General features: G+C 36.4%; 1 protein-coding gene and 1 non-coding gene across 2 annotated transcripts; both read left to right on the forward strand.

Moving 5' to 3' along the window:
- The first annotated feature begins 56 nt into the window (after positions 1–56).
- On the forward strand, positions 57–5,808 carry LOC102298488. Its single transcript, XR_006054280.1, has 9 exons — positions 57–853; positions 936–1,012; positions 1,097–1,175; positions 1,257–1,333; positions 2,387–2,491; positions 2,622–2,733; positions 3,215–3,395; positions 3,548–3,634; positions 3,709–5,808. It is a non-coding gene; the product is annotated as an uncharacterized LOC102298488 (transcript).
- Positions 5,809–6,256: 448 nt separating this feature from the next.
- On the forward strand, positions 6,257–16,673 carry zgc:174164 (uncharacterized protein LOC570656 homolog). The gene is made up of 22 exons (XM_005919542.3): positions 6,257–6,502; positions 6,802–6,908; positions 6,995–7,071; positions 7,151–7,229; positions 7,312–7,388; positions 7,607–7,799; positions 7,891–7,953; positions 8,208–8,279; positions 8,375–8,544; positions 8,674–8,764; positions 9,670–9,800; positions 10,302–10,473; positions 11,356–11,445; positions 11,557–11,752; positions 11,881–11,992; positions 12,796–12,976; positions 13,132–13,218; positions 13,312–13,417; positions 13,796–13,916; positions 14,001–14,100; positions 15,025–15,062; positions 15,190–16,673. Exons 1-22 carry the CDS (start codon positions 6,433–6,435, stop codon positions 15,311–15,313), a joined length of 2,457 nt encoding a protein of 818 aa, XP_005919604.1. The 5' UTR covers positions 6,257–6,432; the 3' UTR covers positions 15,314–16,673.
- The last annotated feature ends 1,141 nt before the right edge of the window (positions 16,674–17,814 follow it).

The raw sequence follows: 17,814 nt of genomic DNA on the forward strand, positions 1-17,814 counted from the left end.
AAACGCGATAACTCAAACGTACATCACTTGAAAGCGCCCTTCGAAGGCCGGAAGTCTAACCTGCTCTTGTTGCATCACACCCATCACACGATACTACCGACGTGGTTTACAGCATTGTTTTATAGAAACAGAGAAAATCGTTATTTTTATCATGTTACGTAAGTGTTTCACATATTTGAGGCGTATTTGGGAGCTCATTCCATTCAACAGCTCTACACACACCTGTCTTAAAAGTCCACACATATAATTAAAATTAAATAGGTGCACCAATGCATACCTGTTGTATGACAAATATTTTTAAATTGCTGTTATTTTCCGCCTAAATTTATCATACCTGTTTTTCCCGTCAAAGGAGGTTCCTTATTACAAGCAAGCAAAAAACAGGTAGACCTACTTTGGTTTGCCTCGAATTAAGCATAAAAGACACTCAGTAGACTCAACAGGCACGAGACCTGGATACATCACATTTGAGATGGGCTAAATGTTGTGTTGTTTGTCTGCTGAACTTTTTTTGTACACTCATAACGACAATTGCTACATATTGTTGTTCATTTGTATTTTCATTATTACTCTGACTAAGAGTTTTGTTTGCTCTATAGTGTATACTTAATTCTTTCTCATTTAAAAGGATTGGATCGCAGAAATCTGATTGTGTTTTGGGTGTTGGCATTTAAAAGACCTTTTACTGATAAGTGATAATGAGATTATAAATGAGTACTTCTCAGTATTTATAGTATCTTACTGAATTTACCTTCCAGATGTTTTCCATGGGGTTTCCAAGTATTCCATTGTAAATCCTCAGATGATTCACAGATGGTCTAGGAGCATTAACAGTCCACGACATTCAAAAGAGGTGGGTACCTGATACCTGACCTAATCATCTTTTCAGCAGATGGTCTAATATGGAACATTTAACATTTTTTGTATACATTTAGAAATATGGAGATGAGACCTTGTCATATGCAATCACTATAGACAATAAAAAGCACGTCCTTCATCTGAAAAAGAACAGGTATGTGCAGAATTAGGCCACACAGATATTAATGTAAGTTCCTTTTTTGTGCTTTAGAATAATTTTTTTTTCTCTTCCATTCAGAGACTTCTTACACTCAAATTTTGTTCAGTATTTGCGTGATGCCACCGGTAACTACGACACATCATATCCAGCAAATCAAGTAAGTTTAAGCTCAAACTCATTTGTAAGGCTGGATCTGAAGACTAGTTCTAAAACCTGTTTTTTTCTTTGCATTTCCCAGGTGCATTGCTATTACCACGGAGAAGTGGAAGGATATAAGAATTCACTTGTAGCAGTTAGCACATGCTCTGGTCTCAGGTATAAACAACTCTACTTCATCTGGAGTCAGGCTAGTTTTGTACTCCTTCTCCTGATAACTGGAAGTAGCTTTCTAGTTCCTCCTTCAGTGTTAGGATCCCTGCGTTTTGGTCCCAGTTTTTTTGCGTTTTTTGTTGTTTTCCCATTTCCTGTTTTTATTTATTTATTAACAATCTATAGTTTTGTTTCTTATCTAGTTCTGTTCTGCTTTGCTTATATTGTATCCCTGTCTGTCCCTACAGTTGTGCCCCATGTCTTCCGTTCTAGTCTCGGCTTTTTCCCCCTCTTCCTGTCCAGCCTCTGTGTCCTGTCTTCAAAGTGTGTGTGCTCTCATTGTTTGTTCACATTTTCCCTATGTTACTGTAAATTGGAATGTCTGTGGTTTGGTTCCTGTTTTATTTTGACAGTCCCTCACGTTGCATGTTTTATGTTCTGCTTTGCCTCCTGATATGTGCTGGCCATTCAATGTACAGCAGCCCTGCTGAGATAATGCATAGGCTACATACCACTGGATATGTAATAATGTATCAATTGATATATATATATATATATATATATATATATATATAATCGCCTCAGATCCAATTCACGCAAAAACTAAATTCCCATGTCTTTTCAAACGCTCAAATCACCTTGTGATGTATTCATGTCATGACTCATTTATCTTTAGTCACGTGATATTCTGAAGAACATTACAGGCCTTGACAGGGACGTCATTTGAACACGCCCCCTTTGCTTGACACAGGCTTCTGGGTTTCAGTGACAGATGTAACATCACTAGTCTAGGTTATTGAAGTGTTGTATTTTTTCTTTGAGCACTGGCAATAAATGGTGTTCTGAGTTCAGTCTTGTTTCCGTGTGCACAATTTCATCTGCACATTGATACATGACACTCAAGTGATAAACGAAACAAGCCCTGGGACTTAAAGTTTTGTTAACATTTGTGTAGTTTTCTCCAACTTGATGCATAACACAGTTGTTCACATTCACAATTGTTCTGCATACATTTTCTTAACATTTTATTTTATTTAACCAGTTGATTTTCTCATTAAGATGCTAATGTATTGGATGGCCTACCCTGTGAAAACAATACTGCGTACTGCTATGAAGGACGCTGTCAGACATATGATTATCAGTGCAGACATCTGTTCGCACCAGGTAGATCCAGTAATAATTTATTACTTTTTTATGCTTTTAGTTTTCAGTAATGTGATTACGATCACTAGGCAAGATAAGAATTCTCAGATTTGTCTAGTTTTTTTCTGGATATTATTTCTCTTTTTGGCAGATAATGCAATAAAAGCAGCAGATATTTGTTTCCAAGATGCAAATATGCAGGGAGATCGGTTTGGTAACTGTGGAATCAACAGCAATGGAAACTACATCAAATGTACTTTAGCGTAAGTACTGTCTTTGAATGATTAGACATCATTAATTTAACATGTTGTGAATTTAAGTAGTTTGCTCTCTCTGTACCTCCATTGGTTCTCCCTTGGGTATCCTGCTTATTTCCCACAGCTCAATTAGGTTAACTGTTGATTCTAAATTGGGTCTAGATGTGCATGTGAGCATGAGCTAATGTCTGTCTCAATGTGATAAACTGGCACCTTGTCTAGGTGTACAGTTTATTACATGATATTACATGATTACTTTTAGCTACCTGAATCATTTATTGTGAACCCACATCAGCGCTTGCTGAAACTTTTTGTGGCAAGATTAAGATTTTCAAATAAGCTATACTTTCCGTCCAAGTGAGATAATGCGAAAACTTTTATTAAAAGTGCAATTACAAAGAGCCTTTGATTAGAATAAAGAAAATAATGGCATCTTTGGCATACCATTTAAATGTTTGTTGATTGTTTCTTTGACTTCCTGATGCAGAAATGCCATGTGTGGAAAGGTGCAGTGCGCCAATGTGGATGTGTATAACCCTCCTCCTGGTGTCACAGTCAGTATCAAAATAGTTGCTGGGAAGACTTGTGTTAATGCAGACTTCAACCTTGGTACCGATGTGGTAGATCCAGCCTATGTTAACCCTGGCAGCCCTTGTGGTAAAGGAAAGGTGAGCAGACTCTCGTTGCTAATGACAACAGAAAGAAATGTAACAAGTAATGCAAATGTGATTTCACTTTTTCTATGACAATAGTGTTTCTATAAGAAGGAAAATCTTCTAATGACTCATTTTAACTGCAGCAGTAAGTAATTTTTTTTCAGGCCTGTCTGGACTTTCAGTGTGTGAATGCCTCAGCTCTCCTGCCCAACCTGGACTGTGATGCAAATACCACCTGCAATAGCCAAGGGGTAAAACTGCATTTTCTTTTTTCATACAGACACTTAGGACATGTCAGACTTTCTCTTTTTAATGTTTATTTCAGGTATGTAATGATCAAGGGCACTGCCACTGTGAAGATGGCTGGGCCCCACCTAATTGTGACAAGTCAGGGCACGGTGGCAGCATAGACAGTGGTCCTGCTCAGGTAGGTGGACTTGAATAGACCTATGATCATCAATGCTGAGTTGGGCTAACAAAGTCCTTTGAATTCATCATTAGAGACACAGTATTTCAAATTACTGTTGAATAAATTGTTCCGTTCCTCCACTGACATGGTTGTGGTAACTTATTCTGATCTAGGCAATTTGGTGAAACTGTTTTGTGTAAATTTCCCAGTTTAACTATATGCGTGTTGGATCAGAAATAACATAATTATCAAGTTATGATGTGTGATCATCCATGTTCTATCCAGTTGATGCCTGCACAGATAAAAAGCTAAAACTTTATCTGGTTTAAATTTGGTCACAACAAGTGAACTCTTTGTGCACCTCTTAATAGCCTCTGGCACTGATACTATTACTTGTTACTATTTATTAAAAGTCACTGATTTTTGGTAATCTGATTTAAAAACATGACAAAACAAAAAGTTATTGATATACGTTGCTAATCCATTAAGTAATAAGACTTTCTCTACCACAGACTGCTCTTTCAGGAACAGCCTCCTGGTCTTCTTCCTGTTGGTGGTTCATCCTCTGGTCTTTCTCATTCTGGTGTCGCTCTACATTTTGAGACACACTGTAAATATCTTAATCATCTCGACAGAGAAAGGAAACACTGCCTTTTTTGTTGTTATTTAAGGAAGAAATGATGCTTTTGCTTAAAATGTAATCAGTGCAGGGGCAAGGGAAGTTGACTAAATTAAAAGTGAACTCCTATTTTTAATGTATCTTTCAATAATATCTTTATGTTCACTGATTTCACATCTACCTTAAAGGGAGATACACAAGCTGATCTGCCTAACTGGTTTCACTTGAATTAAATGTCAGTGTTTGGTATGGAGAACTGGAATGTTGGAATGCAGAAAAACTATCAGTTCCGGTTCATGTTCTCCTTTGTATTTTTTTTTTATCATTAATACCTGTTCAGGAAAGCCATGTATGAGCCAAAGGTTCAGTTTGGAAGAATAGAGGAGAAGGGATGTGTGGTTCAGTTTTGTCATGAAACCGTCAGCAGGGGTCACTATTTTAAAAGCTTTTGTAGACAAATAACACAGGTCAGTGGATTGAGATCAATGATAGAAACGGTTAATAGCTCTGACACAAACAAACTGAACAATCACTTTAATTTTTCTCAATACTTTGAAACATTGACTTCTAATTACTTATCCGTCTTCTAAACCTTAAGCATACTTTTCTGCACTGAGAGCCTCCAAAGTCAAGGCAGAGAGACATTTCACTGGATCAATCAGACCCTTTGCTCCTTATTGTCACCTTTGCCCTGCCTTGCACCCATTTAGCATCATAGTGCGAGCCATTTTATTTGCTGAAATCCAAATAAACCTACCTTCTTCTGAAATTGAGACTAGAGTTTATCAGGTCAGCTTTTTGAACTTGAAATTCTGTGTAAGTAACTATTATTATTTCTGTCATTATTGTAATGTATATTTTCATGCAGTTCACAAAGGATCTTCTTTTGATTTGGCCATTGTAAATCTCAAGTCTGCTTTTAAAAGACAACCAGTTTGCAGCCAATGGTACATAGTAAAACTTTTCATGGTGACGAAACTTGAATGCTTGGTTGTCATAAATAGGTGTACCTTTGGCTGGGTGTTGTCTGGAATGCAGACTCAAAGTACACTGAAAAGGTACTTAAGGTGAAGCCAAAGATCCAAAAGGCCATTATACAAACAGAATCCAGAAATTCAACCAGTCGCAACTCAAGTAGCCAAAAGTAGTATAATGTAACAAAAATCTAAAGCAAGAAGTGGGCTTAAATACATACAAAGTGATCAATGGAAGTGCACAAAGCAGGATAATGAGAAACACCTGATTCTGATCAAAGATAATGAGGCAGGAAGGTATTTAATTACAGCTCATTTTAGCTGCACTTCTCGTCACACTTAACTTGGTAAGAATGGATTTGACCAATGAAATGAGCTACCAAAAATAAAATATTAATGAATTCATAAAAAAATATGAAGCTAAATTCTGGTTGTGTTAAAAAAAAAAAAAAAGTTAAAATTACATCCATCTGCAGTTACTTTTTTTCATGCCTTCTAGTTTGTAAACGTGAATAATGTGCTTTGTCTGCCTACTTTTTGAACTTGGACTGTAAATGTCTTTTGTACACAGGTATTTCTTGGGGAAAATAAATCTTGATCTCAGTGATACAACCTGTTTAAATAAAGAACGTAATGATAGTTGGTTTATCCATAAGCTCCTCGAATTTCTGACTTCCAAATAGCCTCCGAGATCTTAACCCTGACGTAATATATCGAAAATATCCACTCAGCAAGTATTGTTAAAAGATTGCAATCTTTATATTAACAACACAAACAAACGGAGGCGTCTCTTGGTAGAAAAGTTATTTGGGACAAAGTTGTAAGGTAGGACTGAAATATAACCTTTAACGCTTAAAAGAAAACTTCTCATATAAAAATCCTCTGACAAATCGCTTTGAATTGTCACTGCAACAAAGTCCGGTTTTCTAAGGCGCTCACCTGTCCAAAGCCACACCCATCGTTAGCCACCTGACAAGGAGCAGGAAGCAAAGACACAACGCAGGCACTCTGTGGGCCTAACGGGGACGCAATCTACAGACTTCAAAAATGATCATCAAAAATCACATCCTAATAACTGTTTTTGTTTTTTCCTTTATTTCTGGGATCGATAACAAAGGTAAGACTCCTCTGAGCTTGACTAAATGCGTAGGCTGTCGATGTTAAAGGACATACAACGGAAACTTGGAATTTTTCATTCTTAAAAAAAGGAGGGGGGGGAGAGTCCAGCAAAAAAGCTGTGTGTGGTTAATCAGGACATATTTAGCTTCTGAAAGTACAGCAAAATAAGCTTAAATGTTGCTCTGGTCATTTTAATTTGGGTGTATTCTTAAATGTCTCTTTTCCTGAAGACTAGCATTATGTAATCATGGAGTGACTTCTTTATTTTTATAGTATCTTGTTGAATTTACATTGCAGATGCTTTCCAGGGCTTTACATCAAAGCTTTCCAAGTATTCCATTGTAAATCCTCAAGTGATTCATAGAGGGTCTAGGAGCATCAACAGACAACATCATTTAAAAGATGTGAGTACCTGATACCTGACTGAATTATCTTTTCAGCTGATGGTTTAATATGAACTTTTTTTTTTAAATGCTCTTTACATATTAAGAAATATGGAGATGAGACAGTGTCATATGCAGTCAACATAAACAACCAAAAGCATGTCATTCATCTAAAAAAGAACAGGTATGTGAATTTGGTTGTAGTGACATTATAAGCTTATATTAATGCTGCAGACAAATATATATACATCTTTTCTTTTCAGAGACTTCTTACACCCAAATTTTGTTCAATATTCACGTGACGCTGCCGGGAACTACAACACATCGTATCCGAAAGAACATGTACGTTGAAACACACCTTAAGTTATAAGGCTGGTCTTGACCATTAACTCTAAAACCTGTTTTCATTTTGTTGTTTTTTCAGGTACATTGTTATTACCACGGGGAGGTGGAAGGCTATAAGGATTCAATGGTAGCGCTGAGCACGTGCTCTGGTCTCAGGTTTGACTATCCCTATTTAAAACAATTCAAATTATTTTCCAGTTATTCTGGTTATTGGGAAATGTTCTCGATAAGTGCCAATGATTTGCTTTAACCTTTTTGAGGAATAGTATCTAAGTTTCCTGAGCTCATAGTACCTGCTGCAGGATTGCCATGCCAAGCCCCTGAATAGAATTAGAGCGTTTGTCACTTAGAATGTCTTGAATGCTTTTCTGTAGGGGTGTGATCTTCTTTGAAAATAAGGCCTTTGGCCTGGAGCCTGTGCCACAGTCCACCACCAATGACCACCTTCTCTACCTTTTGGAGGACGTTCAGACTGAGCCCATCACCTGTGGAGTCGTTACTGAGGCTACTTCAGTGCCGAGCCACGAACCCTTTGAGCCTGGCCAATCCCTGACTTCTCTGCTGCGGGTTAAATGCTCATTTGTTACTTCAACATATATTTGCAGTGTTAAAAGGTTATACAACATGAAAATCATTGGGGTTTTTGTTGCTTTAACAGAGAAAACGCAATTTACCACAGACCAGTTATGTGGAGTTGGTGCTGGTTGTGGATAATCTCAGGGTGAGTGTGTAAATATATATGTAGCTAGATATATATGTGTCTATGAACTCACTGATATGGAAATAATGACTAGGCTTTTGTAAACTGGTGCAGTAAATGAACATATTACTCCTGGTGTCACCAGGCATATAATAGTTTTTAAAATAACTTTTCTCACAAAATCTGGAGTGCTTAGATTGTAAAATATAGTGCCAAAGCTATTGAGCAGCATGTTAATGTAAATGCCATTAAATACAAATTAATTGTGTTGACAGTATACTTTTAAGAAAAACAATGCGACAGCAGTGAGAGAGGAGATGGTGCAAATGGCTAATCTACTGGACGGGGTGAGATTTTAAGTAGTTTGTAAAAGAAAACGTGCCTAATTAAACTAGATTCTGTATTAAAACACTGGTATGTTTTATTTTCCTCTTTGTTGTAGTACTACAAGCAGCTGAACATCCGAGTTGTCCTGGTGGGCCTGGAGATTTTTAAGGATAGTAATCCTTTTAGTGTGGACGGCAGTGCAGGAAATGTGTTGGGAAATTTTGTTCAGTGGAGGAAGACTTTTTTGATACCCAAAATCAGGCATGACATTGGACAACTCATTGTGTAAGTAACGTGTGGTCTTTGTCCTTTGGTTTATTTATTTATTCTGAGCATAATGTTGTATCAATAATGTTTAATATCAGAATATCAACTGCTCTCTGACACATTTACCCCTTTTTCCATATTTGTTAGTGGTCAGTCTGGGGCATATCCAGGAGGTGTATTAGGTATGGCCTTTGTGGGCACAGTGTGCTCTGCCTCAAGTTCTGGAGGAATCAATGTGGTTAGTTCATCTCTGTTAACTTCTAACACCAGCTGACACACAGAAACTGATACCAATCATACATTATTCATAAAAACTGCAGCTTATTCTCGCAGGCTTTGAATACATTCTACTCTAGTCAAACAGGTTATACTTGAATGCACTCCACCACCGTGACAATGCATCTTTCTTTGTATTATTACAAAGTCTTTTTGGAAACTGCTTTTCTTATTAGTCAAACAACATAACGTATAACATGTATCAATTGCTATTACTATTGCAGTTGAGAAAGTGATTACATCAATAAATTGATTTCTAATATTAATAGAAATCTATATGTACTATATAATATTATATTTTTTGTAGATATATTTGATATATGCTTTTAAGTTCATTTACATTTTTTTTCCTTCTGGCTATACACGAATAATGATTTATCATATCATTGATTTAAACTCACGGTGCAGCACGGTGGCATGGTGGTTAGCACTGTTGCCTCACAGCAAGAAGGTCCTGAGTTCAATTCCACCACCAGGCCGGGGTCTTTCTGTGTGGAGTTTGCATGTTCTCCCCGTGTTTGCGTGGGTTCCCTCCGGGTACTCCGGCTTCCTCCCACCGTCCAAAGACATGCAGCTTGTGGGGATAGGTTAATTGGATAATCCAAATTGCCACTAGATGTAAATGTGAGTGCGAATGGTTGTCTGTCCCTGTGTGTTGGCCCTGCGACAGACTGGCGACCTGTCCAGGATGTACCCCTCCTCTCGCCCTATGACAGCTGGGATAGGCTCCAGTGCCCCCCGCGACCCTGAAAAGGGGAAGCGAATGGATGGATGATTTAAACTCTCATTTCAAATTCAGGAGCTGCAAATTGGGCATAAATTTTGTTAAAATGTCACCATTTAATGTCCTGTGTTTGTTTTTTACAGTTTAGCAACAACAATTTGGCTTTTGTCTCCACTGTGGTGGCTCATGAGATGGGTCATAACCTGGGCATGAATCATGACTCTGCGAACTGCGCCTGTAATGGAAAAAGCTGCATCATGTCAGGAGGTGCCAGGTAATACCGTTTTCACTAATGTTCAAAAAATGTTTAATTTATTGTTTTTTCCGTAGAAGTCTTTTTTTTTTTAACCTTCCTTACAATTCCAATTCTGAAAATTTGGGACGATATGTCAAATTTAAGGAAACAATGAATCCAATCACTAGTAAAGGTCCAGCTGTATGCAAACGTTATCTGGAAACGCTGTCACTAGCTCATTTCAAATGAACTGAACCAAAGTGAAAAACTGTTCTGTGGTTGTACGAATCAAAATTTGAAATTCTTTTTCGGAAACCTGGGCGCTGAACTGAAGAGGAGCGTTAGTGCCTATGGAAATGGCAGCTTTAACATCTGGAATGGCACCATCAGTGCTGAAAGATATATAAAGGTTTTAGATCAGTATAGATATTTAGAATTTGACAACAGAAACCTTTCACTATAGTAGGGTTTTTAAAAACATCTATATGAGGCCTGTCCAACTGTATATTTCTATAAATGATTTATCCTGTTATTTTGCAGTGGTGCCACAAATTTTAGCCAGTGCAGTGAAGCAGATTTTGAAGCACTGATTTTAAGAGGAGGAGGCCTGTGTCTGAGAAATCAGCCCGCTGCATCAAATGTGATTAGCAATCCTGAGTGTGGCAATGGCCTACTGGAACAAGGGGAGCAGTGTGATTGTGGCAAACCACAGGTAGAGTACTACTGTCAAATATAGTACTGTGCAGAAGTCTTGAACCAACCCTCATTTCTTTATATTTTGCTTCCATTTATTTATTGAACAATAGTTTTTCAGACTTTCTAAGAGTTCATCTAAAGGTCATTTCTTTTATTATTCTTTTATTATTATATTTTTTAAGCTACTTCACTTAAATTTTTGAATATTCAGGAAATACCAAAAATAGCGTAGTTTAGCAATCATAAATTGTATTTTTGCACCATCAAGGTGATTGCCAAAGAGCCATTAGCCAAAAAACATGGCATGTTTGGTATAGTGTGCAAATCTTTGAGGAAACTGGACAGATGCGGGGGGGGGAGAAGTGACTGACCTGGAAATCTATTTGCAGCAAATGGAAAAAAACAAAAACACTGTAGTTCCATGTATGTTTGCAAATTTCAGTAAATCACTGCAATTATTTTCCAGTTTCCTTGCAAACTATAATGAAATAAAGGGTTGCTTAAGTCTTTTGCTCAGTACTGTAAAGTCAAACACACTGAAAATAATACTTTATAACAAGCATTAACAATAGGTAATCATGTAAAGGTTTTTCTTACATGCCTTATAAATTTGAATTAACAGTACCATCTGTTAAATTGCATCAAGTCTTAAGAGGGAATATTAGATATCATATCATATCAGGATGTCTAAATATGGAAACGGACATTTACAAAGTAAATACAATGTGCAAAGAATTGCAACCTTTTTTTGTAAATTAATTTCACTTATTGCGGCACAATTACCCAATTACACTTCTGCTTCATGCCTCTGAGAGTGAAAATGCTCTGGCGGTGTTGAAGTTTTGTATCTTTTGTTTAAATAATTAATAACTGTCTTTTTTTCATCTGTTTCATACAGGAATGTACGAATAAGTGCTGCAATGCTGCCACATGTACATTTACCCACGGATCTGCATGTGCTCACGGAGCATGTTGTGAAAACTGTCAGGTCTGAAATGTGTTGGATTTAGCTTTATGGTTGATTATTGTGCTTTTTGCACCAAGAAAAAACATTTGGAAATGTGGGTGAGTTAACTTTTTTCTCTCTTCTGTTTTTTAGCTGAAAGTTGCAGGAACGCCATGCAGAAATTCTGTCAATACCTGTGATCTTCCTGAATATTGTAATGGAAGAAATGAATCCTGTCCGAATGACTTTTATCTCATGGATGGTCTGCCCTGTGAAAACAATGCTGCGTATTGCTATGAAGGGCGCTGCCAGACATATGATTATCAGTGCGGACATCTGTTTGCACCAGGTACATCTAATAATAATTCATTACTTTTTTCATGCTTTTAGTTTTCAGTAATGTGGTTACGATCACTAGGCAAGACTTCTCAGACTTTTCTTGTTCTTTTTTCTGGATATTATTTCTCTTTTTGGCAGATAATGCAATAAAAGCAGCAGATATTTGTTTCCAAGATGCAAATATTCAGGGAGATCGGTTTGGTAACTGTGGATCCAACAGCAATGGAAACTACATCAAATGTACTTTAGCGTAAGTACTCTCTAATGATGTCATTAATTCCTCATCTCATGAATTTAAGGATTTTAGATAACATGTGTTGAAAAAGTACTGCGCTAGTCATGTTGAACATCGACTTTGTTTTATAAAGTCGGTCAAATCTGAGAAGAATTCCCATCTTAATCCCATCCCCTCAGACTTTGATCTTTTTGTACAATGATGTATAGCTATATCTAATGATATCTAATGAAAACATGGACAATTTTAATCTTATAATTTGGCACTTTCTAAGTCCTCTTATTTTCCATTTTTTGATGCCCTGTTGGAGTTCACTTTTCAAAGATGTTTGGTTGAAATAAGCACCTTCCTAACTATGGTTTGATACTTAAATCTAGCCATGATTTCTTATGGAACAACATTATTTGTGAACAAACTTATTTCCTTTTACTTGCCAAATGTTAAATGTGAGATTATATTTACTCATTGAACAAAAACATGAGAAACCAGAAGTGTAGATTATACTTGTTTTTAAAATAAAAGTGTGGTTCTTGGGTTTTAACTTCAACCTATTGCTGATAAGTATGATGTCATGAATCTCCTCTCTCATCGTGAGCATGTGAAGCTTTGCTGGTACACTAAATTCAGCATGTATTCAGTTAAGCATATGTGAATGTGTTTGGAAAAAAAAGTAGCATTACTTTATCTTATGGCAGTAACTGAGTGATAAGATACAATTGTAGCATTTCAGTTAACGATTAGATTTACCTTTTTTTTCATCCAGTGTTTAAGTCATTTGCAACTGTGATTCATTTTCTTAATTTAACTCTGTTACACAGAAATACCATGTGTGGAAAGGTGCAGTGCACCAACGTGAATGTGAATAACCCTCCTCCTGGTGCCACAGTCAGTATCAAAATAGTTGCTGGGAAGACTTGTGTTAATGCAGACTTCAACCTTGGCACAGATGTGCTGGACCCAGCCTATGTTAACCCTGGCAGCCCCTGTGCTACAGGAAAGGTGAGCAAACTATTTTAATGCCAAAGTAAAGAAATGCAACAACTAATGCAAATACGGTATCACTTTTTTTTACTAAAATACTGTCAACATCATAAGAAAAAACTGCTAATGACTCAATCTAACTGCACCAGTAAGTAACATTACTTTTCTTTTAGACCTGTGTGAACTTTCAGTGTGTGAATGCCTCTGCTCTCCTGCCCAACTTGATCTGTGATGCAAAAACCACCTGTAATGGCCGAGGGGTAAAGTTTCTTCTTCTTTTTTTTTGTCTTTCTTTACTCAGATTCCAGCCACTTAGGACCTGCTGGATATTTACTCTTTAATGTTTATTTCAGGTTTGCAACAACCTAGGTCACTGCCACTGTGAAAATGGCTGGGGCCCACCCTACTGTGACAGGTCAGGGTGGGGTGGCAGCATAGACAGCGGCCCTGCTCAAATAGGTACGTCTTAATTCACCAGTTATGACTTATGACAAATAAGTCCCCTAATACCACATGTGTGGCAATCTGAATTGAATGACCATCTGAATTCATCATTAATCATTAGATACACAGTCATCTGTTATCCCCTCATTAGTGGAGACATTATTGCCGTAGCATTTGTTGTTGTATCATCTGTATGGGAAAATTTTCATTTTTACCAACGACATGCAGGGTATGTCTGCTGGATCAAAAACAATGTGATAGTTCACTATTAATTTTCATCTAATAAAAAGCAGAACTTTTAGAAAGTTCCCTCCTGGTGCAATTAAATTTTCACTATTGTTCCTAATTCACATCTGAACTTAATAAAGAACAAACATCTCTTTTTTGCATAAGACTACTCCCTCAGAAACGGCCTGCTGATCTTCTTCCTCTTGGTGGTTCCTCTTCTGGTTCTTCTCATTTTGGTGCTCCTTTACATCTTTAGGAGAGAGTCCTTAGAGCCTTGCCTCAAAAGGTAAACTTCAACTCAAGTTAAGTGTACATACTAATAGTTTTGTTTTTCATATGGTGTTGTACATTTTGATTTTTTTTTTTTCAGGTTACGTAAGACTCAGACCAAAAACACAAATGCAGGCTCAAACAGCAATGCTCAAACGGGTGCCAGAACCATACCTCCACCTGAGCGTCCCACCAACCGGGTAAATATATTTATCCACTTATCTTCATAGTTATGGTAAAAAGAAAGTACACTCTCTGTCGATCCAAGGCTTTTACATCTTAGGGCATGTTACAAATGTCCTTAACAGGTTCTAAAATGATTTAAATGCAACCTGATAGGCACAAGAACAAACTGTGTCATTCTCAAATGAACAGAAATTGTGAAAATGCAAAGCAGGAAAGACATCAGAAATGAACTTAATTGATCTGTCTATTAATCTGGGACGGGTTAGAAGGCCACACAATATGAAGGCCATCATTCTACAGTGAAAAAGATTCACAAGTGGAACACATTCAAGACAGCTGCTAGTCTTCCCAAATTCATCCCAAGGTCGGACTATGCAATGCTCAGAGAAATGGTAACAATTCCATGACGGCACAAACAGAAACACAATGTTGGTCAAGGAAGCCGCTTCTCTTTAAAATGAAAACATGGCAGCACAGCTTAGCTATGCAAAGTTGACCAAACTTTGCAAAGCAAATTTGTAACATTCTGAAAAATAAAGGAGCCCAGTCAAAGTCCAGACTTAAACCAGGACTTTAAGAGAGCTGTGCATGCAAAACTCAATTAACAGAAGCAACATTGTCCACAGTCACGTGAGACTTATAGAGAAAATGATTACATGGCGTTATTGCTGTTTAAGGTGATTTTAAATGCTGTTGGATCACAGGGTGTAGTTCATTTTTCACACACTGTTTCTGCATTTTGGCTGACATCATGCAATATGTCATATCCTGATGCATAAAACCTGAAAACTTAAAGAGTGTGTACTTTCTTGTGTGAAGGACGTGAAGTGCAATGTTTGTTTATTTTCTAGTGAAAATGCTAATCCCTAAAGAGGAAAGGTAACTCTGTTAGATGTTTAGTGTTGCTCATTGTTGTGTTTGCCGTGTTCTTATTCTAGCCTGCATTTCCAGCAGCTGCCTCAACTCCAGTTTCTGGGTATGAACGGACTTACTTTTTTACTTAACTAAATCCATACTTCCCTCATAGATAAATGGAAACTGAAGCTGTCAGTACACAAACAAACATGTGTGATTGGTTTCTGACTTTAAACATAATCTGTCAGTTTCAAGTACGGAGAAACGAACTACTGGGATGATGAAAACAGTCATGACCCCCCTGAACAACCACCTCCTGTACAAGGCCCTGGAGTACCCAGACCAATCCAACCGAAACATCTACCAAGCTAATTGCTTTCATACAGTATCATTTAAATTATTTTCTGAAGTTATGAATTTGCTACAGATCAAAACTGTATGAAGAGACTATTTTAAAATACTAATTAAAGGCACGCTGTTTGTAAGATTGACTGTTATTATGTGGTAGTGGATGAGGCTGGTAAATGTTTACTGACTGTTTTATTAGGTCTTTTTACTATTTGGGGATACATGCAAATAAAATAAAGAGTTTTATATTTTACATCATCATGCTTTTTAAAAAATAAATATTATTGATGTTTCTTGCAGTTAAATGCAATTGTTATAATGTGTGCAATGTAATAATGAAGGGTATCAAAAATGGACTTTGATTGTTTTGTTGTAACTGAGTAAAAAATTCTTGTGGCTTTTAAATTATTTCTACACTAAGAATAGAAACAGAAACACTGTGTGTAGAATCATAGAGTCAAAATGGCAAAATAAATAAATAAAATGTAAAACTAAATAAAGCGTCAGCATCCAGCCCATTTTGGCCACTTAAGATGTGTTGATAGAACTGCAATTTATTTATTTTGAAATTTCTGTTGCCCTCAATACTATGCCTCTTTTTTACTCTTTTGTTTTTTGTTTTTTAAATAAAGGGTATATAAAAGTGGCTTTGCCAATAACAACTTCTTGAGGCTTCTACCTTGTGACAGGAATGTGACTCAAAACTGACTTGAAATCATTTCATCACATCATAGATATTTTTGACATATCTTGAAAGATGATAGATAGATAGATAGAATATTATTTCAAACATGCAAATATAATTGAAATAACAAGAGAGAAAAAACAAAACTTAAAAATCATCAAGTTTTCATGTATATATCTACATAATGTGTGTGCTTGAAAAGGAGTAGGATGAAGTTTACACTTTTCCTGTTCCTACCCCCTTATTTCAAATTTCATTGCTTACAAATCCATCTCCAGAATTCAACATTATTTGATCCATATATGTTTAACTATGTACAAGTCTAACACATTGAACATACACAAATAAAACCATTTTCAGCACATAAACCAAAACAACAACAAACTACATTTTTACATAAACTAATCACCCTGTGTTTAACACCTGCTTAATGTGTGAATTTTTGCATTGATTTACTTTTCTTGATTTCATCTGTACAGGTGTTCCACACACTAACTCCTCTGACTGTAATGGTGTGATATTTTACATTTGTCCTTACTACTGGCGTGCTGGTCATGAGTATTTGGTCTTATTTGGAACAAGTTCTGAATGTTGTGGGGCAAAGATTTATTTGCTGCCTTGTACATTGTTTGCACAGTTCTGAGGTCAACCAAATCTTTAAATGTGAGAATATTTCATTTGATAAAAAGTGGATTTGAAGGTTCTCTTGAAGTAGCTTTATTTGTTATCCTTATTGCTCTTTTTCTGCAGAATGTATATTGGATGGGTGTGTGTTTTGTACTTGTTTCCCCACACGACCACACAGTATGTCATGTACGGCAGTATGATAGAACAATACAGAGTATATAATGATGTTTGATTTATGAGATCCTTAACCTTGTAGAGAATTGCCAGAGACTTCGATATTTTGCCTTTGATATAAGTAATGTCTGGAATCCAGGATAGTTTGTGATGTATTATCACACCAAGGAATTTTATTTCAGATACTGTTATTTATTGTCAGTTTACTATTAGTAGAATATGTGCATTTCCCAAATATTATGAATTTTGCTTTACTCAGGTTCAATGTTAATTTATTATGGTCAAACCAGGTCTTCAGATTATTTAATTCATTTTCTAATTCATTCAGAAGTTGTTCCAAGTTACTTCCACAGCACAGTAAGTTTGTATTATATTGTATAATATTATTTTCAAAGATGTTGAAATTGCACATATCTCAGTAATGTACAATATGAAAAGCAGCAGCCCCAAAACTGATCCTTGGGGATCAGTTTTGGAACACAACGGATTTCAATTCTGACTTTATGGCATTTATTTGGGTAAATTGTTTACGGTTTTTAAGGTAACTGTTAGCCCATGATAATGCCACCCCTCTGACCCCATATGTAGTTTGTTATGTAAAAGGTTGCGATGAACTGTATCAAATGCTTTCTTTAAATCTAAAAAAAACTCAGACAGCATATTCTTTGTTTTCAATAGCAGTTGTTACTGTATCTATAAACTCCATTAAGGCATGCATTGTGGTCGTTTTAGGTCTAAATCCATACTTGCTTTATATATAGTACATTGTTTTTTGTGATAAAGTCATATAATCTATTGTAAAATATTTTTTCAGTATCTTAGAGAACTGCAGTAGTAGAGAGATGGGCCGATAGTTTGCCATCTCCAGCTTTATACATTGGATCTAACTTTGCGATTTTCATCTTATCTGAAAATAATCCACTTTGTAATGACAGATTACAAATGTAGGTAAATGGTTTCACAATACATCCAATAATATCTTTAATTAAGTCCATATCAATGCCATCACAGTCATTTGGTTTCTTGGAGTTAAAGGATG

Source organism: Haplochromis burtoni, unplaced genomic scaffold, assembly GCF_018398535.1.
Source record: "Haplochromis burtoni strain Fernald_Lab_line unplaced genomic scaffold, NCSU_Asbu1 Contig_37, whole genome shotgun sequence".
Taxonomy (NCBI): Eukaryota; Metazoa; Chordata; class Actinopteri; order Cichliformes; family Cichlidae; genus Haplochromis; species Haplochromis burtoni.

Coding starts and splice junctions, on each gene's coding strand:
- zgc:174164 (XM_005919542.3), top strand. CDS start 6,433: ATGATCATCAAAAATCACATCCTAATAACTGTTTTTGTTTTTTCCTTT. Junction 8,280..8,374: donor TGGCTAATCTACTGGACGGG/GTGAGATTTTAA, acceptor TCTTTGTTGTAG/TACTACAAGCAGCTGAACAT. Junction 10,474..11,355: donor GTGATTGTGGCAAACCACAG/GTAGAGTACTAC, acceptor TGTTTCATACAG/GAATGTACGAATAAGTGCTG.